At 37.6% G+C, this 23,767-nt stretch overlaps 1 protein-coding gene and 1 long non-coding RNA gene across 8 annotated transcripts in view; one reads left to right on the top strand and one right to left on the bottom strand.

Annotated features, from left to right (window-relative positions):
• Positions 1 to 1,470, top strand: part of LOC116795851 — a 5,155-nt gene extending 3,685 nt beyond the window's left edge. The window contains exons 2-3 of the long non-coding RNA XR_004360176.1: positions 654 to 759; positions 1,372 to 1,470. This is a non-coding gene — a long non-coding RNA (uncharacterized LOC116795851). The remainder of the gene's footprint in view (positions 1 to 653; positions 760 to 1,371) is intronic.
• The window catches only part of ZNF521 (zinc finger protein 521), a 230,684-nt gene that overhangs the window by 94,890 nt on the left and 112,027 nt on the right, over positions 1 to 23,767 (bottom strand). For all 7 annotated transcript variants that reach the window (XM_032705890.1, XM_032705906.1, XM_032705853.1 and 4 more), the window contains one exon: positions 22,520 to 22,604. In XM_032705890.1, the coding sequence (XP_032561781.1) occupies positions 22,520 to 22,604 (85 nt within the window). The remainder of the gene's footprint in view (positions 1 to 22,519; positions 22,605 to 23,767) is intronic.

The following is a 23,767-nucleotide window of genomic DNA, read 5'->3' as shown; positions in this document are numbered from 1 at the left end:
ACTTTTTGCACTGCAGCGTATCATCTGCAATAAAAATTCAAATCAGTCAAACATCTCCAGCAGAAAGAATACTTATAAAACATGGATGCATCACCATAATTTTGGGCTTGCTATCAGCACCAGCAAAGAGTTGGCAGTGACATCATATATACACCCAGATGGCACTTTCATTTTACTGGCTACACTGTTCCTCATGGATTTGAAAAGGAAACCCTCCCAGGCCATGTCGCTGCAGTTTAGAACCTGTTTTCATTTGTGGTCTCTGCTACAAAGAAATGTACAAAAATGGAGAAAAATGGAAAAATAGAGCAACACCTAGACAGTCTTCCTAACTTCACACACTCACTATCTACCTCACCATTTTAATTTGACATGGTTACTAAAGTTGGTGTTTACAGAAATAAACAACAGTATTTTAAAGCTGTTAGTGTATATTACAGTATACCATTCTGCAAAATCCAGACTGTAGGGTCTTCAGAATGGGAACCTTGTCTTTATGTCCGAAGGGGCGCATCTGTAATTTCACTCAGTGAAAGAATAAACAAACATTATACTCCTTTACATCCCCTTGTTACCTTCAAACCTGACTTTTTGAAATAAGGATTGCAAATGAACAGTCTTTTCATTCATCCATTCTCTCCTGCCTTCCACAGCTCCAGCATTAACTTCATTTTTCTTATCACCAATTTTGGAATAAACATGTGCTGCATCCATACAGCTTTTGCACACCTCCAGTGTTTCCAGTGGCTTTGGAAAGAGGTGAGTTGCATACTCACACTGTTTGCTGGCTTCATTTCTCCATTCTACCCTCTCACATTGTCTTCTTCTTTCATGTAATTTTGAACCACTTTTTCACATTTCTCACTAATCCCTAATACCAGCCTCTCCCATCCACCCCATGAATGTGCTTTAGAAGGCTGCAGTTCACTGCTGCACAAGTATGTGAAGAAGTCCTCAAGATAACCACATCAACCGAAATAGCTAACGTAGCAAGCCAAGCTAATTAAAACACAGTGAATTAGAATATAGCTACACAAGTAAAAGATATGCAGAAAAAAAAACAGAGCTGCCCACTAATATAGCTAAAAGAGCACCAGAGTCTTGCTACTTAATTACAGAGGCTACTGGCAAGCAGGTTTTAGCTACAACAGATGACTCCCGTTTAGCATCCAAATTCTATGCAGACTATTATAAATCAGACTTTATTCGTTATGATGAGCTGCTATGAATTACTTCAGAATCTACAGTTAGTGTTAAGCAATATTTGTTTAAAAATGTTTGAGGGAAATCTTGTTAAAAATTCTGAGTGGTATTGGAATTTTGAGCATACGAGCTTGCCATTCTAAACCATTTGATTAAATTTAACCATAGGAAGCTCTTCCAAGACCTAATGAAGCAGCAATTACATCTGAAGAGGGAGCCAAGCCAAGAATTCTACCATTCCAATAGCTCTCCTTTGAACATCATGCTACAATATCTAATCTTCTCAGTTTTGAGTTTACACATACAATAAATCTCTGAGCTTTTGGAGTCGTATAAAATAAATCATATAGACCAACATATTGTTTTGTTGGGTTTTTTTTAATATAAAGAGCCTATTGTTTAAAAAATTGAGATAGTTTTAAGATTTTTTATATTACAAAAAAAAAAAAAAGCCTTGTCCATGAAACAGGATCCAGATGAATTCAAAAATTTTGCAAGTATTTTTGGGATCTGGCTGAAAAGCAGAGGTTGCCTCCATGCTTACTCCCCATTTTTCACAGTACTTTAATAGGAATTTTGACAAACAGTTATAAAATTGAAAAAAAAATTGAAATAAGCATAGAGTGAATGTTAACATTAAAAAAAAATAAATGCTGGCCCTAGTTCTAAATTCATTTGCTTTGTCATAAGTCTTTGCTCACACTTCGTCATAACCACCATCTTATTAGCTCACTGTGTCGGTGTAAGCAGGATAAGGAACAATCACAGTACTTTCCCTTTTGATTAAATGGAGGAACTGTGAAAACTGGAAAATGGTTTCATTTTTCATGTCATCAGCAAATGCAGATTATTTGGTCTTTTCAGTAACATTATTATGTTGCATAAAGATGATCCATTTTGTGATTTAAGATGTAGCTAGAGCAATCCAAGTACAGCCAAATTGATGGAGGCAATCTTGCTCTATTTCCAGTTTCCCAACATTTCCTTATTACATGTAATAGAACATTTTAGCATAATAACGCAGAATCCTTGAGATACAGAAGATGAAGAAATAATGTTGAAAAGTAATTCCTCACATCTGGCTTTCACCACATCAAGCGCAAATGGTGAACTTAAACATGAAAATACAATTTGCTCCTTTGAAAGTCTACATCCTTATCTCTTGCAAAGAACATACATTTATTTCCAGCGCCTCAAGGTAAAGACTAAGGCATCTATCACAAGAATAGTAAGTATCAGAAGGATTTGGAAGCAATCTTTTCATAATGTTTCTTCGGAAGGGAAGAAACAGGGTTACTCAAAATTCATAGCGATTATTAAGTTTACGTTCACACAGCAGATATGGTACTATATTATTTCCCATCAACAGTGTTCTCACCTGCTGAGAATCTCTCCTTGGTTCAAGACAGCCATTCATTACAAGGCATTAGCACTCTGCTGCACAAACCAAAGTTATGCCCCATCGGTGAACTGGGCAAGCCCGTAATACGCACACTCAGCGCATGAGGAGTGTGTTTACCTATTTTCTGAGCCCTTCATTTTGGTGATTTAATAGGCAAGCAATTTCTTACTTCAGCAGATTCTTTCTATATTATCAACTCAGGTATTTCTGGACAAATGTGTGGGTGTTGAAAAGACTCGCAAGGCTCCCCAAAGCTTTGCTGTATCAGTGGAGTATGCACTGACAGCAGGGACTCTTTATGACAAGAAAAGCTGATCAGCTGCAAGCTTTTCTCTTGATGAATCTAACTCTTCACCAGGTCTAAACTAAGCCTGTGGGTTTTGTGGTTTTTTTCTTCTTAGCCTTCTTTGTGGCCTGCAGAAAGTTATGAAATAGATTTTTCTAGTCCTCCTGGTAGCAAGGCCAGGTTCTCATCCTGACCTCAGAAACAAAGCACTCTGCAAAAGCCAGTCTTCTCTGCCTAACATAAAGCAAACTACAACATGCAACATAAGGCAATATTAAAAGTGAGAAATTACAAGCATTGTATCAGCATTGGGAAGAAAAAATAATAAACCCCAGCCATATTAAAAATTCCAGCAACAACAGCACTGAACAACACAATTTTGGCACTGCTACAGTCTCCATTACCAAGGGTGGAAGCAGATATTCATCTGCAAAGAGTGCTTAGTTGGAAAGTAGATTTCAGTTCCAAGTCAACAAAAAAGAAATTCTTTATTGCAGGGGATTGTTTATTTTTAGATATTTCAGCCATCTTATTCTGTAACCATTCTACTACCTTTTGGGTAGTGTAACGTACAGGCACATATAGACTCTCACAACGAGACGTACTAATGAAAATACAAAATAAACTGTGCAGGACTAAATCTCCTCTCAACAATATTAATGTAAATCAGTTCAATCAGCTGGGGGACATTGGTGTGAAACTTGAGTGAGGAAAGAATTGGGCTCTGATGCTTTGAACAAACCGCTCAAGTATATTTTAGAAATGTGAAGGCTGTTAAACTGTGGGTTTAGGAGCTTGGAAGACAAGAGGTGTAAAAATTATAAATCTTATTTTCATGGTGAAATAGTATTAAGGAATCAAAATATAATCCCAGAATACATAAATACTGAAGTGGAAGTTGCTACCAAAAGCATCAAGAGTTTAACACAAGTAAGAAACCAGATTCTTATCGAAGACCACACGATTGGAATGACCAGTTCCCATTATCATGAGTGACAGTGGTGTTTGTGCAAATCTCATGTATGGTGATGGAATATGAACTCTGAAGTCTCTGTGACCTTGATGTGTAATATTTATGTCTACACCTTTAGCCTCTGCACATAATCAGATGCAATCTTTTAGCTTTATGCAGTTCACCAGGCATTCAATTAGAAAAAGCAAAAATTTTTTTTTGGAGGGGGAAGAATGCTAAGCTACTTAGGCAGAAGGTAGTGAATCAAAAATTGCAAAACTTGAGCTTTCAAAAATAGCCTAAGTGACCTCCTACAATACTCTGACCACTCCATCACAAGCAGGAGGCAACCCCTGTGAAGAGCAAATTCTGGCAAAGTTCTCTCTTCACAGATGATGCACAGCTTAAGCTATAATGAGTTTTTGGGTTACAAATGCTGAACGCATTAATATTCCTTGATGATAATTATCACAGTATAAGCACCTTTCCCAATGTGAGTAGCATAAAGCAACTGAAGCAGCATTTTTACTACATTTGAAACAAGCTGGAAAATGGGATTTTCTACTCTCGTAACCTGAGGTCAACATACATCAAGCTATGCATATTAAGTATGTCTACCCTATATAACTATATAGGCCTTTCCATATATTCACACACATGCATGCAATTAACACCCTAATTTTTTGAATACTTAAACAAATATGCCATGCACATGAACATGATTCCTCAAGAAAAATATATCCAACATTTACAGCAGACTCAAATAATTTTCAAACAGGCTACACTGGTATTTCTTCCAAAGTGAGTAATTTTTCTGCAATAGTAAAAACAAACAAAGGAACTGGTGATACAAATTGAAAATTAAAAAAAAATACTTATATTCATCCAAACAGAAAATAAAATTTACAGAAAAACACTGCTTTTCACCTTCGGGGTAAAACTAACCACTGTGTGCCGTACTAAATATGTCTTACACACACCAACAGTAGCCTTTATTTTTTATAGGAACATGCAAAAATACAGTTCTTCAGTGGGCCCAAGTTCTTGCACACAGCTCACAGACTAAGTAATAAACAGAAGGACTGGAGATATCCCCAAGAAACAGAGGAGCATGAGGCTCAAGCCAGGCAGCTGAGCACCTGCAAAGCTGTCCCTTACCCGTCACTGCAGCCGGGAGAACTGCTGTGCTGCCTCTGCATGGGGCAGGAGCACATACAAACCGGCAGCAGCAGCAAACCTGCTGACTTAATAGCCAGACAGGCTCACTCAACCTTTGTAGCTTACTCTTATATATGAACAGGGGCAAAAATCTGTGAGTTATTCCAAGAAACAGATGAATACCACCGCAACATGTATGGAACTCAAATACCTTCTGAAGACAACAAGAGATTTGCTTCCTTAAACAGTATAAATAAGCTTGGCTGTACTTTAAGTGCAAGACATTTAATTATTATACAAGTACTTACTGAGGATTAATTAGCATACAACAAGGATCTGAAACATGCAGACGTTTGTCAAAGAAGACAGGGTTTCTAATGATTTATTATTGTTTGATTAACAACATCACGCAGCAGCTATGTTATTAAATCTCTATTTTGCATACTACAGAACCTAAAAGTGTTACCTAGCGGTGTACTAAGTGTTGCCCTCAGAAGAGGGCAACAACAAGATCTTTGCTTTTCTCTCACCCCAACCCAGAAAATGTTCGTTGTTAAAAACGATGTGCTGGTAAGGAGCCTTTAAGATACCACACTGTGAGTCTCAGGGTTTTTACTGAAAGTTATAAGGATGTTTTATTGCATGCAAATAAACTTAGTGCGGCTTTCATCTAACAAAATGGGAGTCAGTTTTAACTTTTAATCTGAAAAATGGGAATCAATTCTGATGTTCTGTTGGTGTGAAATCTGCTGAATGTGTTTATGCCATGTTGTCCTGCACTTCCTTTACGAAATATGCCATGTTACAACCATTTTGAGAACTAAAGCATAATTTTTACTTACGTGCTGTAAAATGTCTCAAAAGCCCATTTGAATATATGGCAGGGTTTTGAGGGAACCTTTGCTAAATATTTAACAGCACTACTGGCTTATTAAATAGTGAAAGCCGTGAAAGGATGATATAAAACACATGACTTTTTTTCTCTTAACATTGGTGCTCACTTTCAACACTGTACAAGCTCATTCATCAGATGAACTGATGCACTGTAAGAAGTACTCCTTATCAGAGAAATGTAGCAATGGCATCTTGCTATTATACAAATGATTAAATCCCTCCTTGGTTAATTGCATAAGATCTGTTCCTCTGCCATTAAATCTCCTCTCCATCCTCCCCACTAAAGCTTCTGAATAGATCACATCTGAAAATTAAAAATGATGTAGTGAAATCAGGATGGCACAAGATATATTGCTTACATGAAAGGCAAACCTAGGGGAAAAAAAGAGTCAGGTAGAGAACATGCAGCTTTGGTTTATCAGACATAGAAATTGCATGGCTGACCATTTTGTAGGTAGAAAATTGAATATGTTTCTCTGCACATTACAATGCATTTGATAACTACATAATACAGTGACAGCCATGTTAAAAATACAGATGTAAGACTGAAAATAGTCTATAAACACTCCCATCAAAACAAAATTGAAGTAACTTAGTTCACAACAACACACGTGTTTCAGCAAGAATCACTGAAAAAATACTAAAATCCACAATGAAATATATTATTATAAACTAACAAAAAACCCCAATTCTTGGCATGGAATTGCCTGCAGAGTGTGCATTTATTCTGTAAACACTGTAACAATGATTATCCGTCCTTCCAGCTCTCGGTGGAGACTCCTGCTTTTGAAAATGTCTTGTGGTGACTTACTAAATTCAGGCTATTTCAATTAGTATTACTGCACATTAAAAATTAATTGTATTATAGACTGAAATAAGGTTTAAATTTCAATTCTACAGTGTGTGTGCTAGAAATGACAGCTAAAAATCAATGCTCTCTGGCCCATAATCGGAAGTTTGTATGACCAAGTAGGGTGGAACTGGTGTCAGTTTTAAAAGAATTGATAGTTCAATTCAAGGTGTATCAGCTCTAATTTCTGATTTGAATGGGAATGCTACAGGGCCACCATATTAAGTTAAAGAAGAAACTGGGGGGAAAAAAAACTGCCTCGCAATGAAAAAAAATGTGCCGTCTTCATAAATATGGAAAAAATCCAAATTACAGCTCAAAATTTGAGTTTGGTATCACTGAGGGGAAAAAAGATGTTTTAATGGGATGATGACTTCATTACAGAAGACTTACATTTTTTTTCTGCATTTAGAACATGTTGTTAAAATACCACCCGGAATGGCAATTTAGGCTCCAATCTTACAAATACTTGAGAACATATACAGACTTATTTCCGCATAAAAGGAAGCTTGTGACATCTATTCACGTGAATGAAATCGTATGCGTAACTACAAGTTTTCAGGATCAGACCTTTTCATTACAATTCTGGACGTCCGGTGCTGCCATGCAAGCCCATTTATAACTTACGCTGACAGACACAGACAGGGGTACACAATGGAGCCTGTGAACCCTGTGACACTCACGCTTTGGGACACTTTTCTTGGTTCAAACAGTCTTGGCAAGGACAGGACCAAGGAATGTGGCCCCTAGAGCCACAGACCAACACATTTGGGAGCCCTGATACTGTGCAAGTCACGCAATGAGCTGTACTTTCTATGTCCACCCCTTAGCAGAGGACCAGGAGGGACGTTGAATCCCCAAGCTTCAGTGGGAGGGGTGACAGAAATGTTGCTACCAAATGTATCAAAAGTGATCGGGCATCAGGCGACAGAGATGAGGGTATATGGGAATGGACAATGGTTCTTTATACCTCCAGTAAGTATGTCTGCTATGGTCTTCTGAGCTGCCCCCTTTGTTGTAGAACACAGGACAATTTCTTTGTCTCCATACACACAAAATAAATCATTATCCTATACTTTATCATCTGACAAATCAGTTAAAACTTGCCTGCATGGATGAAGGCTGCTTCTTCTACAATTACGGCAGAAATCTGCACTCTTACCTTGCTGAAGCTGATGTTCAGACATTGCCACTGTAGATTGGAATGATTTTTGAAAAGAAAATGTCTTTATTAAAATATTTGTATCTTCACAATAATAATAATTTTTCTTTCTTGGGTGAAATTGGATTTTGCAGAAGGTTCCTAGAGATCATGGATGATAAATTGACACCACTGCTATAATTCTTCCTTTGAATGTGAACACAGTGCCAAAAGGAAAGGAAACAGCTCAAGCAAAATCATTCTTACACTCTTCTGGGTTGTAAAATGTATGGGGAATAGCAAGAAGGTAAAAAGCATGTTCCACTTGTTATAAATCTAGTATTGCTCCTGTCTGAAAATGGTTAGCAAGAAATGTCTGTCACTTCTATCAGCAACAAATACTTTTTTTAAGAGCAAATGATGAAGAACACTGCAAGTCTAGTGAACAGACCAAGCTGGTATCACTAAAGTATTGCAAAGCCACCCAGGATACCAGAGCCTGGAATTGAACAGTCATCGGTGTGTACCTAAGAGCCAAGTTGATGTCCAAAATGTTTTTAAAGATCCCCTGTGCTGCATGGATGTCCAAAAGCAAGTTTGGTATCAGGAGAGTAAAGAAGATGGGTTGTAATAACAACAATAAAAAAATAATCTGGTGCAAATAGACCCCACGGTGTAGTAGTCTTCCCTGTGCAACAATCACCCTTCACTTCAATTTAGTGATGTTGCCTCATTACAATACAGCATACAAAGGGGGCAATATTAAGGCACACTATTTAAAGCTACAAGATCTGTGGTGCCAGATATAGCTGGTATGGAATCACTACTATAGATTAAAAATTAGGTAATTTCAGCAGAGAATACTGAAAAATTAAAACTCTCCCAAAGGTGCACAAGTGTGTTATTTTTACAAAACTTAGCTGAACGCCACAATAAGCGATTGACGCTAAAGACTGACAACACATTTTGTAGTGTGGACCCACAAACTTGTTACAAAAGCACAGCAATAATTGGTTGCAAGTTAATGACAGCCAAGAAAGATGAAAGAATTCAACTGGTTTAGGTAAGGGGGAAAAAAATGTTTTCATATGACAGCAGAATATAAAGAAATTGAGAAAGAGATTTGTGCAGGGTACAGGACCTGCAGTGTAGAGGAAGCAACTTGCAGAATTGCACTGATGAAGGACAAATTCTGAAGAGGAATAAGCCAGTGTTATTGACTCAAGGAAGCCATCACAATTTCTGTTAACTCTTTTTTCTGTTAACTCTCTTTCTGTTATCTGGTTCTGACTGGGGAAGAAATAAAGGATGATTTCTGTTGTGTGGAGCAGGTGATGTCAAGAATAGAAATCAGCTGGACAGCATCTGTGAGGAGTGATGATACAGTAAAGGAGGAACAATATTTTTTTAAAATTGCACTCTGAAATGGATAGGAAATATGAACCAAATTTGGGAGCTCTAAGGCAAGCAGCAGAATTCCCCATTAGCCAAGAGATAATAAAAAACACAAATGATTTAATAGCTTGATATTTACAGCATTACAGTACTTTTCCTTCTGAATGCACATTAACTAATCTGTCTTGAAAAATCTCTGTGGCTAAGTACTGTCTCCATTTCACATATCAATGGCTTGTTCTAGGCTAGTGAAGAAGTAATTGGGAATGCTGGAACCACCACAAACTTGTACCCATTCTGACTCCTGTTTTGATATTCTGAACTAAAAATTGTCTTTGTAGCATGTCAAGCAAAGATGTGAAAACAGGACTTGGAAAAAAACGGAGTTCCCCTTCCAAACAGGAAAGGAGAATGCCACAAAGCAAAGGAGAGAGAGAGAGACATTGTAATGTGATGAAGAAGTCAACTTTTAATATTGTGTGGGAGACAATGTGGGAAGAGAACTTCGAGTCAAAGATCCTTCCAAATCTGCGGATGGGAAGAATACATTTAAGAAAGAAAGGGCAGCTGAACTGTATTGAGAGTGTTTTTCTTGACAGGGAAGAGAACATCTCCTACTGAAGCTTTAGGTTAAAGGAGACAAAGGAAATTACCAGCCCACAGAAAGACTGGCCTGAAGGACCTATCGCAAGAGTTGAAAGAGATGCACATGCAGCACAAAAGCGGCAGTTGATGTAAAATACGATAACACAGGTGACATATCATAGAAATTAGAGTCCTATTTTCTGTCACCTAATTTATTCCCATGCACCACCATGAAGGATTTTTCCTGGCGGTACAATTCTGGTCTGCACTGCTAGGCATACTCCATCACTAGTGCAAATGCAGCAGGTAAAAGTAGCAAATTTTTCCATTATTAAGAAGTATCCCTAAGATTATGTTTTCTAGGCTAGCTCTATGCCCAAGCCTATTTATTTCATTTTTCACTTATTTATTTTTATTTTTATACTTTACATTTTACCCTTCTTTTTTTTTAAGCTCAGCTATATATATAACCTCCAAAGAGGTTAAAAATACCATCCCTGTTAAATCTGACTTGAAGAATAACAGCACACAAGGAGCAGTGTGGGTTAAAAGTTCAAATTTGGCAGGGAAATGTCACTCAGCTGAAGAGATGAGTATTTAACTGCTCTCTGGTGAAAATTGGTTTTGATTTGATCATGTTATGACAGTTCGCAAATCACACTTTGCACTAAGTGATATTTGGGTTAGGCTTTTTAACCAAACTTCGAAGGAAATAGAAGGCTGCATTGATTCTGAATGTCTAATTGAAAGAGGTAGTAAACATCAACATCTCCCAAATTGCTCAATAAATTACACAGTGCTCTGCAGGAGTCTCATCTGGGTGACTTGGTGTAGGGCAGATTTTTTTTGCACAGTTATCTAATGTCTTGGCACTCACATAGGTGTGCAATGAAAAGCAATGAAGCCAGAAGAACAGTGGGTTCATTGTAAAGGTTGCCTGTGAGAGAGTTGGGAAAAAGAGTGCCTAGCCAAACAGCTAGATATTAAGAATATACTGCTGCCGTCCTGAACTGCAACACTCTAAAAACTGCCGTATGATAGAAAATTTGAATTGTATGGTTAGGCACTGGAAAAAGAAAGCCAAAGTAGGATGTTACAGGCATATCCTTAACACTGGTCACTGTACATGTGTTTTATGATTGCTTTTGATCATAAAAATATACTATTCCTTTTATCATTCAGTCTAATCCAAACATGAAACTGGTACCTTTCATCACAATCACAGCAAATGAGACAGTGTTTTGAACTAAGCTTTGTCCATTGCACATGGACATATCATATGGACATATGCACATAGCATATCCTGTAAAGTCTCTTGGATAAGTACCATATATATCAGATTATATTCATGTAATAAAATTAACGTGTTATGTGGCTTTGCACCTTTGAGCAACAGGTCTCCTTCACTATGTCCACTGCTTCATTTCCTCTGGGGCTTTTCCTAATGCTCTGACTTGCCCAACGTATTCAAACAGTAACATAGTTAAGAAAAAAAATATGCCAAAAGGAATGTTTCTTCTTTCTTTCTCTCTATACATTACATTTACCTCTATAACTACATTATTTTAAGGCCGCATGACAGAATTACTCAGTTCTACCCCACGGATATGTTGGTGCAATGGTTTTATTTGTATGTTTCACTAAGAGGGTATGTAATAATTTCTTCACAGTCGAGAATCCTGAGATTGAACTTTAAGGGCTTGAAACTTTGTACATGGAAAATTTTGATTCGGCAATATTTACACTTCACATTTATAAATTAGATTTTTTAAAAATTTTTTATTTATTTCACAGACACGTGTACATGGTTTGCTGGTTGCTGAAGCAGCTGTATTACAAGCTAAAGGACGTGATAGATAGTTCAGCTTACATATACACATGCATACACCCATGCATAGAAGAGGGTGCATTCAATCACAAAACAGCTTGTATTTGAAGTAGGTATCACCATTTTACTTTACTATTAATTTTCCGCTGACTCTATGTAAATAAGGTAACTCTACATGTGAAAAAGAATGTGCAGGAGTATCTTTTGACCACAGATTGTCTATGAGGCATGTAAAAATACGGATTTTAACATAAATATCATTCTAAGCTCCCATAACAGCTGCATTGAAAGTAATGCTTACTGAAAGTGTGGTGGTGGCTTGACTGCTATGCTGAGGAGATTGAAGGAGTTACTTTCCTCAGTAAGGATCACTGAGAGTGTCACCGGTTAATTCCTGTTCTATGCTCCTCATTAGCATTACTCTCAAGTTTCTGGTTATCATATCCGAAATATTAAGACATAATAAGTACGAAGGTGCAGATAATTGGATATTAACCAGAACATACTTGACTGGGCAGGAGGTAGGGCCTTGCTTAAACTAATCCTGAAATGTATTAATCACCAATTAATGAATGGGTTTCAAATTCATTTTCTATTATAGAACACCTCTGAGTATCTAAGCTTTTTCTAATAAAATGAGTTGGAATAACAGGATAGGAATAGGAAACACTCCAATTTGAGGTTGGTTTGAATTAATTCCCAATAGCTTGTTGTTAAGTTCATTGAAAACAATAATCCTAGAGTGAGTGACTTTATGTATATTTTTTACATATATATATAAAACAGCACTTGCAGGCTCTATTTGCAGTTGCAAGTGGTGATACAGAGGCTAAATTCAGAACAGAATTCAGTTCACTAGAGTACTGCTATAGCACTATCTATACTTCTTCAGAGCAAATATAGCTCATTAAGATGAGCAGCATAAGACGTGCATCAACTTTAGATGGATGTTGCCAATTAATGATTTTCAGTGTGGAGAAAGATATACACATTTGCCAACTTTTGTAAAAGGCCTTCTTTCCAGTCCTGCACAAAATGTGGTCCACATCAGTCCACTCTGGTGATTTGGGCTCTTGGAGGGTGGAAGAAGAATGGTGAAAAGGCAGAGATTATGTTAAGATCCAGTTAGAAAGCCTGGCAGGGAGGGAGTGGGTGGAGAGAGTAAGAGAGGGTGTTAAGCTCAGAAGCTCCAGCTTTGAACAACCTTGGTGATTTTGCATTAAGCATGTACCCTTAACCAGCATTACTAACTAGCTTGGCATGGTTGTACTTTCCTCAACTAAAAGGGCAATGCCACACAGTTGATCTCTCAGTAACAGAAGTTTTTGGTAACTGAGTGTATTTAAAATCCAGAAAGAAATGCAAAAAAAAACCCCAGAAAAAAAAACCCTCAATTTTTTTTTTAATATAACATCCTTACATGTCCAGGATAATTTTTAAAGGAATACTTTGGCATTTTCATTATTTAAAATAGGTGCCCACTATCGCATCAGGAAAAAACCATCAGAGATCCTTACTGTTACTAATGAAAATTATAACAGACATGGCTGAAGTACTATTATTCCCCTTTCTCTCTTCTTGCTGTCCTTAGTGTTATTTACATTGATGTGAATTGCAAGTAAACCAATATTATCCATCTCTCTGTTTTTTCCTTAATTTGTTGACTTTAATTTCAGTAAGTCTTAAATAAGCGCTTACTGAAGATGAAGTAAGATATGCAAGCAAGTAGTCCTTTTATCAACAATTTTGCCACAGAAACACACAAACATTTCAATGGCTCTTCATTAGCAAACAAATCAACAAGTGATATTTTAATGCATGACTTTATTCCATCTCTGTGGGGACCGTAGTTGAGAGTGTGATGTACAGTACAGAGAAAGGAATCATCAGCCACAATGTCCCAGGGCTCTATCCATTGAGGACTTCTCAGCCTCTGCTTAAAGAGTGCATTTAATTGACTGATAGACAGTAGCTTCTTTGTTCACAGAAGACAGCGAAGTAATGGCAGCTTGAAAATCGTACCATCTACAGGATCTCCTGAGACTAGTAACAGGGGGATATGTGTCAGGAATAAATAAATAATCTAATTATTAAGCCACTTCCTGTCAAGTTAACTCCAATTTGTTGGCTTTTGAAGGCAACAAAACGAGGCATTTTTCCTCATTATGCTTCTCTTTTTATACCACTGGTAATCACAGGCGGATTAAAGGGTGCCTGATTGGTTTTTTTGTCAAGAAACTGAGAAGCAGCCAACAGTACAGAAAAACAGAGTTGGGGTTAGAAGAAATTTCATGCTTGTCTCCTTTCCAGCTCCCTAACAGCCCACACTGCTGCCCCATACAGTGCTGCCAGCTGTACAGCAAATGTGTGCCCCTCCAACGGCGGCGTACCAGGCCACAGGCTCCATCCTGAGAGCTGTGAGATACCTTGCAATCTTGGCAGGTAGCTACTGCTGTCATAGGCATAATTCTAAAGGTGACCTACGAAACCCCGTCAGCTCACCAAATGCAACAATATGAGCAGCTCAAGTTCGACACCCACTCTCCATATTGGCTTCTTTTGTTTCGCTTCCCGTGCTTACATCGGAGGGAGAAACCTCGGGATGAGCCCCCTTGAAGAATCGGAGGCTTCCCTGCTCGGAACAGGGGCGGTTTAGAAAAGCAGTGGTGAGGCTGCCCTTGGTGCTGACAGCTAAACACGGCTATGGAAATGTGCTACGGCTACTGATAAAGCCTGCGATTCAAATGGTCAGCAGCAAAGAACAAAAGGGAAGGCTGACACCCTGCCATTAATTCAGCCCATGGTGCCTAAGTATTAACATACTCAGTATATCACTGCCATGGCTCGGAGGAGAATCTTACGGCAGGTAGAGGGAAGGGAACGACTTTGACACTGCCTGGAACTGCCTTTTGACAGCGTCCCCTTTGTCGTGTGCTATTCATACCACAGGCATTTATGCAGGAAACATCTGAAGCTCCCATGCATCTTGCTTCATTTCTTTACAGAATGAACTCCAGCCTGTACTGTGGGCATTTTTTAGATACTCCTTTTATTATTATTATTATTATTATTATTATTATTATTATTACTACTACTACTACTAATAATAATAATATTTAATAATAAGACATTTTCATTTTATTTTCTTAAAATTTTTTCAGTCCAAGGTTTAACCCCACCACCACCCCTCCCCCCCACCTCAAAAAAGGGTTCATAGATGTTTGCAAACTGTGTCCTGGATGGATGAAACATTTATGGTTTTAAGAATCTGGAGAGACGTTCCTGAAAGCTGTCTGAAAAAGCAAGCAGCCACTGCTGCTTCAAACCCCTGAAAGGAAGCACCAGCTCCAAGCAGAGCAGCTTGGTGGGGGAAAGCAGGCACCCAGGGACCAAGGGTGGCAGTGATGGGGCACCCATAGCCCAAACAGGTGACGCCCAGAACCTGCAGCCCAGTGAATGGTGCTGTTCCAGTGTGTTTACAGCTGCCTTTGCTGTTTCCAAATACATCTTGAATTTTTTGTTAAATTGCGCAGATAATTAAAGCCTCTTCATATTTACAGTCTGCTTCATTGGTACCATGAATTCTGTTTTCAGTTACTGTCTGCAAATTCCCTCCCCGCACAATTTCATACTAAGCAATAACACTTCATTTTACATAAGTTTTATCTGATGTCCCCATACAGAGCTGCCAGCTGTACAGCAAATGTGCAGCTCTCAAACTGAGGCCTACTAGGCCACAGGCTCCATCCTGAGATCTGTAAGGCACCTTGCTGTCATTGGCAAGCGTTCCCTGCTATCGCCGCAACCATCGCTCCACACCACAGACAACTTAAAATCATCTGATTATTAGAATTTGTGGTCCACACTCCATTTTATCCTTTATTTAATCTATCCCCAGATCACACATTTGTTTAAATGTTTTGGCTGGTTTACAAATCATGCAGCCATCTGCACAGTAGGTGTGACACCATTTTTTAGACAAAAGTTACATTACTAAACAACAAAGATAAAGTCATTTGAAATGCTTTGGTGTTTGTTATTCTGCCTGGTTTGCTTGGACCAACTCTAAGAAATAAATAGAATTATCTGTGTAAATCGATGAACATCTATGAAAAACAACACCCAGCAGAACGCAGAGCTTGCTCCATTACCTACGTTAATATCATGACAGCTGAGGAGAGATGACCTGGCCCACTTCTCATCTCTCCTGTACAGATGGCTATTAAAGAGAAAGTATCCCTTTTGTATGGTCCATGCAGAAACCCTTTATGGGCTTTTCAAATAAGCCAGCATTGCCCACAAGAGAGTAGCTTCCTGTTAGTATTAAACAGCCCAGATTTTGCCTATTTTGTAACCTAGCTTCTCATGAAATAAACCTACGTTTTCTCAGATTTAATTCCAAATGCCGGTTTTCCTGGGTATTTCAATTATATCTCCTCATTTTGCAGAGAAGGTGACCAAGTTTCCTCTAACTTTTTACTTGCCAGATCTGCCTGTAAACAGGAGATTCCCAGGCATCCAAATGATTTCCTGATGCTAAGAGGGTATGATCCCTCTCTTCACTATAAATTGACAATTTCCATTTCTTACTACTTATAAACCAGTGAAAAAGGACCAACAAAAGGAAGTCTCCACCTCCTTTCTCCTCTAGTCTGTAGATCCATATATTTGGATTCTTTATCTTCAAATATCAGGTAAGAGGGACTTCACAACATCAGATTTACTGCAGAGTGATTAAACTGACATACTTGAGGCCAACATGGTGCAACAAGTATTAGTTGCTCAGCACAGCTTTCTCCATAAGTGAAAGGAAAATCATGGGGTTTAATGACTTTAGGCATTAGATAAATAACAGAATGTGTGAATGCTGCATGCTATTACAATCAGACAAAAATTTTTTTGGGCTGATTTCCAGAAAGCTGATTGAGGTATTTCCTTTGTCTGGACATCAGTGATGTTGTCCACACGTACTGTAATGTACACTACACAAATGCGAGGCAAATAAGATGACTTATTTTTATAGGTTTATTATGCAGGCAGTTAATACATGCATAATGCAAACATGCACATCCACACAACGCTCAAGCATATATACATATTATACACTTATATCACTGTCACTGAAAAAAACCAAAAATCATGACCTGCACTAAAATGTGTCTTTACATCTTCTAATGGTTACATACTACTTGCTATTGTAAAGGACAGCTGTAAAATTTCTTTGCACGGAAATTAAAATGTTAGGTCTCATTTTCTACGTACTCTTCTTTTTTAAAATACAATTGTTCCAGCATAGATTTGTTTACTTGGTATTTGATGAAGTATTTGCTGGTGTAAACTAGAATTTTTCTTGTCAGCTGCAGGATTGCTTCATCCTGTTTTCCCATTTCCTTTCAAACTTCAGTGCTTGGTACCTTTTTTTCCTTTCCCTTCATTTCCTTCTCCTGCTCATACCTGCTACCTCGCTCAATGCTACATAACATCCTTCACTCAAAAACAAGCTCTAGCACCACCACAGCATACTTCACAAAATCTGTTTTATACATGATACTGAAAAGTTTAAAGAAAGGAAAATCTGTTTACTTATCAGAAATTACCTATTAACTGTCAAAAGTAGGGTTTCAAAAAGGTACTGAATCTTGACCATGACACCCTTCCCCTTCGCTCCCCAACTCTTCAGAGGGCTAGTGGTTCTTGCTATGACACTGGGACTTGCTTCCTTCCTCGACAAAAGTAGCAGCTAACTACAAAGATTGTGGCTGTTTCCCCCCGTTATCATTCTCTTTGTCAGCCTGATCAGTCCTCAATAGTAAATGTGCTGCTCTGTTGTGCACAGCCAGCGGCTCGCAATTTGCTCACTATGTTTCATGAGACAGTTGTTTGTGGCTGTTTGGAACACATTTACCTCTTTGGGGATTTATGCGCTAGTTGCAATGCCAACCTCCATAGTGATAGAAATTTCTTTCTAACTAAAATAGATAATTAGAAGCTGGTAATTATTGGTCAAGAATTATCAGAGTGAAAAAAATTAAGCTTTTCATAAATAGTTCTTGGCAATGTCATCTCTTTACATTATCTCATGCCTAACAGCACTTTACCCAGAGCACTTACAAATTTACACTACTGCTGTTGAGCCTCATAATTTTATATGGAGTAATTCCTTTCCTGAGCTAAATGTGTCCGAGCTCCCCCCGTTCTGAGCCATGCTGCATGTGTGCAAAATCCTAGGCAACTGCTACAGCAACTGTTTAGTCTATTTACACTGAACTGCATCAGATACTACAGATGTAAAGGAATCACTCAAAGATGAAACAATGTTTAGCTTGTCTGCTTAAAATAACAGAGAAAATAATAGGACAAGCAGTGGAGTTTAGCAAAAAACACAAACAACGGTAGACTCTTTTTCTACTCTCTCAGGTCAAATGTCAACTGTAAACTATGTGATGAAAACAAAAGGATGCCAGAAAGCCTCTTTTCCACAGACACCATGAAGAAATAGAATTCCACAGACACACAGAAATAGAATTTTCTCAAAGAAAGCTGCTAAAAATGTTATGTATTCCACCCAGATGGAAATGTAGAAGAAAGAAGGTGACTGAAGAATTACCTTTTATGCCAATACTTCCTAAACCTATATGAAACACACCTGGATTTATGTTTCCTCCTTTCCCACTCCAAAGCTGGAAATTATTTTCCCCACAAATTTCAATACACACTCCAACATCCAGGTCTTCATTCAGCAATCATTCTTACCAATTATCCAAATAAAGGTACATGCTTACATCTAGGTCCAAAATAATGCCAAAACACAGGGCCTATTTAAAAAAAAACCCACGGTTTGCCTTGCTTTCAGTCTGCTAGTGTCCTCTAGCCTAAGCCTGAATCAGTGTGTAGTTTAAGCAAACACAGGCATTGCTTGATGAAGCACAGTGTCTAGAAATGTGTGGACAGATCTGGCAGTCAGAAGTCTTGAAGTTTAGCCCACTTAACGCAAGCAAGGAATTCCACTTCTATGCCTCTTTGTCCTGATCCATTCAATGGAAAAGGCTTACTGCCCTATCCCATCACAAAGATGTTATGAAGACTTGATTAAAGGCTGCAGAGCAGTTTTAGAATGGAAAGTTCTAGAAGTAATAAACATGTAGTTATTGGGGAAAGCTGCCCCTATGACATCTTTTGAATAGATAACTTGTATAATAATGAATGTAAATTGCATTGTTGTCAAAGATACTTAAGGTTACACTTCACTGGGTCATTGGCAGATTTTATTTTCCATTAGGTGGCATAATCCCTCTTGTTGAATTGATTGAAATATATAATAAAATCTGTAAAAATGCTATATACCCTCCTAACAAAGAAGAGTAAGAGGCTTTTCAAATAGCTTCTAATCCCTCTTCCCCTGCTAAATGTCTAGTTGAGATTATATTTGATTAGACAAAAACACACACATATACACAACCTAAAAATACCTACCCTCAGTGGAGCTATTTTAGCCAACAAAGTAATTCCAGTTGCCTTATTTAAAAGTCTAAGTTTCACACTGGGGTTTTATAAGCATAGCTTTGCCTCAGTGACCTTCCATAATGCAACTTCTCTCTGTGGATGTTAGCAACATGAACTCAGTTTACATCCCGGGATCATGTTCAAGGGGCACAGTAATTAGATGGGACGCCATCAACTTTTCTAGGCTCTCAAACTGCATCACGATAGTGGGTAGCAACTGTTTCCCTGAGCGGGCTGAGCATTGTCTCTATTAGTGGTTCCTACTCATTTTGGAGTGAGTTTGGCAGATGACTTTGCACTTTCACGTTTGTCCCATGTCCCAGCTGCCTCCCTTTTTCTGAGTTATGATTATGGAATCCTTCAGGTAAGAAGACACTACATCCGTCAATAACCACAACACAGATAATGGGAACATTTTACTGTGAGAGGAAATAACAGTTCCTGACACAGTGCAATGATGTCTGTAAAGGCATTTATTGCCCCTACATTTGATCTAGGGATTATCACATTATTGGCTTTTAACTCTTCCCTTGCCACATTATCTTCCCCCTCCCTTGCCTGCAAACTCTTTTCTTTCTCTGCATCTTCCCAAAGCTTTCTTACTTTGCTTACCCCAGAGGATCAAAGACACTACATCCTATTCTGCCAATCTCCTACTAGGAAATCAGGGCAAGAAGACAGATTTTATCAGATACATGTAAAAAAGGGAGGGATCAATGTCTTTAGAAAACCATTTTTTTTTTGTTTGGTTAATGTGCTGTGTCAACAAGTCAATATTCACTTCAGTGTTTCATTTAATATATTTTTCAATCTACATATTGATATGCATGCAGACAACTATAGGTATATATTATATATATTCACACAACTGTGTTTGTGTGCCTGTTTTCTGTATTATGTATGAATACTGTAAGCCTACCTACAAATACACACAAACTATGGCTAATTTTAAATAGCTTGATGTCACCCCTTGAACCTTTCTCTCTAGACAGAACGTGGTCTTGGAAAAGGGCCTGCGAACAACGATATAAATTAAAGGGGAGGGGGGAGAGTAAAATTAGAAAGATAGCTAAGGAAAAATCCAATTAGTGGTGAGAAGACTAACAGAATTGGAGAACAGAAATTATTTTTCCCTGTGCTTCAATTCCGAGGTCACATTCAAAACTCTCCAGAATGCTGATAGTCCTTTCACTCCACCTCAACACAAAATCCCCTCGCATTTGCTTAATCGAGGCTACATCATTAGGAGCTGCACTGTTAAGTCTGGCAGTGCAGATAAGAATCTTCCACTGAACACGGATTACCACACGCATGACCGGCAAATCTCCCTGCATGTTTTGCAGGCTCCTTTATTTCACTGGGAAGATTTTATATTAAGCACGTTTAAATCTGTGTCACTATGGTTATGTCATGAAGTAATATCATGCATGATTAGATAGAACACAGACAAAACAATTAAATATTTTTTTAGAAGGTTCTCTTTCTCATTCAACCTCTTCCAGCTTTTAGAAATAAAACATCAGCAGTTAATAGCTCAGTTTAAGAAAATATGTCTTTTCAGATCTGCAGGCTGAAGCCAGCTAAATGGATTTGTCCTGTTTTACTGACTCTCTCCTTGTTTCGCTCCTCCCATTCTGACCCTTTAATAAAACTCATCCAGAAAACAGAGGAAAAAAAATAAGTCTGAGTATTTCATGAAATAAGTGAGCTCCTATTCTGAAAATGTGAGGCACTTGGGAAGTGGGTGGCAAGCAAACACATCATCAGTTCTATCCCTTATGCACAGTATCCATATTCCCGGTCACATTTCAGTATCACTTATGCTACAATTAAGAACACGAACACTGGAGTCAAATAAAACAGCAGAAATGGTGAGTGCTGTTGTTAGTAGTACCCTGCTTTTAAATTCCATGTTACTGACACAGATTGAATACCGTGAAGCAGTTCAAATTATCTCCTACCCAAAGATACAAAATATCAAAATTAAGGTTTAACCCAACAGGTAAATCGCTTTGCTCCCTTACAAAATCAGTTTGTCACTTCCATTTATTAATTTTTATGAAAAATATATAAAATGCTCATGCTCTAAAGGTATATCAACTTAAATAAAGCACACAGAAAAACAGGCTCTTAAGTTTTGGCAGGAAACTTTCTTTCACACTGCAGCCAAATTGCTAAGTATTCATGGAAGATATTTCCATGTTACCTTGAAAGAAAAAAAAAGTTTAGCATCAAACTAAATATTTTTAAAATATAAAATGAAAAAAAAATCCAAGCAAATGATCTTCTGCTGGATATGTAATTATTGGCTTCTATACCATATTGTTTGGTCGTTGCTTTGCATGCTTTCCTGCTATAGTGAGAAAGTCAGCATAAGGAAAGCAGGAGTAAAAAATCAATGGTATTCATCTCTATTTTGGAAAGTGAAATTTGGAAAGGAGACTAAGAAAAAACACAAGACAATCCTGGCAATGTTATCTTATTAGTGGGCAAATGATGTGCTTGATAAATTTAATCGGCTGATAGAACTCTTAGTGCTATTACTGAGTGGTTACCAAATTGAAAACATTATGGGTAAACCTAAGGGAATCAGCAAATAATAGGAAAATATGAATATCAAAGAAAAAGCAGTTTTTGTTTTATTCCAATTTACAACTGTAACAGCTTTGTAAACATCAGGATTCAGGAATCCTAAAAGACTCTTTTTAAATGCTTGTACCTTAAAAAGTGGATTCCATTACTGTATACCACGATTCCTTATTTTTTCAAATAAATTATAGTATTTAATTGTATACAGATACACTCAGGATTTTTTTCCAGACTGCTCAAACATAACAAACAATACTATTTTATGGCCATTTGAATTATTTATGTTTCCTAATGACAAAAACTCACCAGTTTTGATTTTGGTACTGAGGTGCTTGAGAAGTACACAGTAGTGTCATTACCATAATAACATCTGAAATTAAAACCTGTCTAAAACTCTACGGAAAGCTAACAACCAGTTCATTAACCATTCCTGTTAGTTTGTTTTCAATAATGCAAAAATGATTAGAAGTTTAATTTGCTAATCACCTGTGTTTTGACTGGCAGTGGATATATAATTCTCTGCAGAAGTCTAAACTAGCCCTTGCAGAAAATAAAATATGCTAAGGCTTTATCAAGTCTAATAATATGAATAAAAAAATCAATCATGCCTAGGTTAATCATTGATGGATCTGCAATTAATTTCTCCTTAACTCTGTTTAATTTTAGAGGCAGTGGTGATCATGAGTAAGAGAAATTGCTATCTGTCTTTGAGAAGTTTTAGTACTTCACTTACCAATCATGTGGTTTGCAACATGAACTTGGATATCCCATTCATTGTAGAAAACCATCTGACATTTGATGCACTGGTAGGTCTTCTTCTAAAGAAACAAGGGTAGATAAAATTTACTGAAACATACAATTGGAATAATTTCATTATAACTCAAAATACCAACTTCACAGTGGTCATTTAAAGCTCTCCAGCAGTGCTTTCATTAAGGCTTCATTATTAATATTAAAATATAACACTCTGCAGGTTCTGTACTACCTTTTATCTGAGTTTTCTGAAATGCTGTAGAGGTATTTTTTTGTCAGCTTTCTAACTCCATAGACAGATCAGTATTGCTAGAACACCAAGGAAAGCAAAATGCAATGAGGATTTGGGGGATGTGAGCCAAACAACACTGAAATCAATGCGAATCCTTCATTTTATACCAATGGATTAGACCCACTACAGGGCAGGGGAGAAGCCCAGGAAAGAACACAGAAATAAGAAATCTGCTTCCCTCTCATTTTCTGTGGGGCTGCAAAATCTGCTCTGCACCACACATTTTAAATGGTCCATCAGGTTGCCATTTTTCAAGGAGGAAAAAATCCCACCCCGTCCGGACAAACATTTATTGTATCGGGGCAGCTGCTTAATATCTATTGTCAACACTATACTAAAACTGGGAAGCCTGACTGGAAATTAGCCAAAGAGCAACTCTTCTGGTCACATTAAATTGGGCTTGAATTACTTAAAAATCATGGTGTATACAGATCAAATTTCATTATAAACCAGGAAATGCATTACTCTGCTCTCTTCAGTGCACAGGACAAGTTTTTCATTTCTGTTTTGGTGTCTTTTAAAAAAAATCTGTTCCTTCACTTTTCCACAAGGTATACTACTTGTCCAAAACATTTCAACATCCTAAAAATGGGATTGTATTTTCTCACATTACATTTCTTAACCTCAATTGGCCAAAGAGTTGATATTGGAAAGCACTGTTTTAAAAGTAAAAACTAAGAGTTTATTCAAATTAAGATTTTGTTTTTTCATCATAAGACTTAAAATCTGCAGTTATCCAGGCATCTAATGAGATAAGTCAGATTCATAAAATTATTCAGCTGCATAATTGTAGTATCAAGGACTCAAGTCCTAAGGTAACAGTCCTGGAGAGCTCAATTGTTGTTTTGAAGCAGCAATGAAGTCAAGGTAAGCCCTGAACTGCCACATCAAGGCAGTAACTCAAGAGACACAGATCTTTTTGTACAGCCACAGGCA

This window comes from Chiroxiphia lanceolata, chromosome 1 (assembly GCF_009829145.1).
Source record: "Chiroxiphia lanceolata isolate bChiLan1 chromosome 1, bChiLan1.pri, whole genome shotgun sequence".
In the NCBI taxonomy this organism is placed as follows: domain Eukaryota; kingdom Metazoa; phylum Chordata; class Aves; order Passeriformes; family Pipridae; genus Chiroxiphia; species Chiroxiphia lanceolata.
This window is presented reverse-complemented; position numbering and strand designations above follow the sequence as displayed.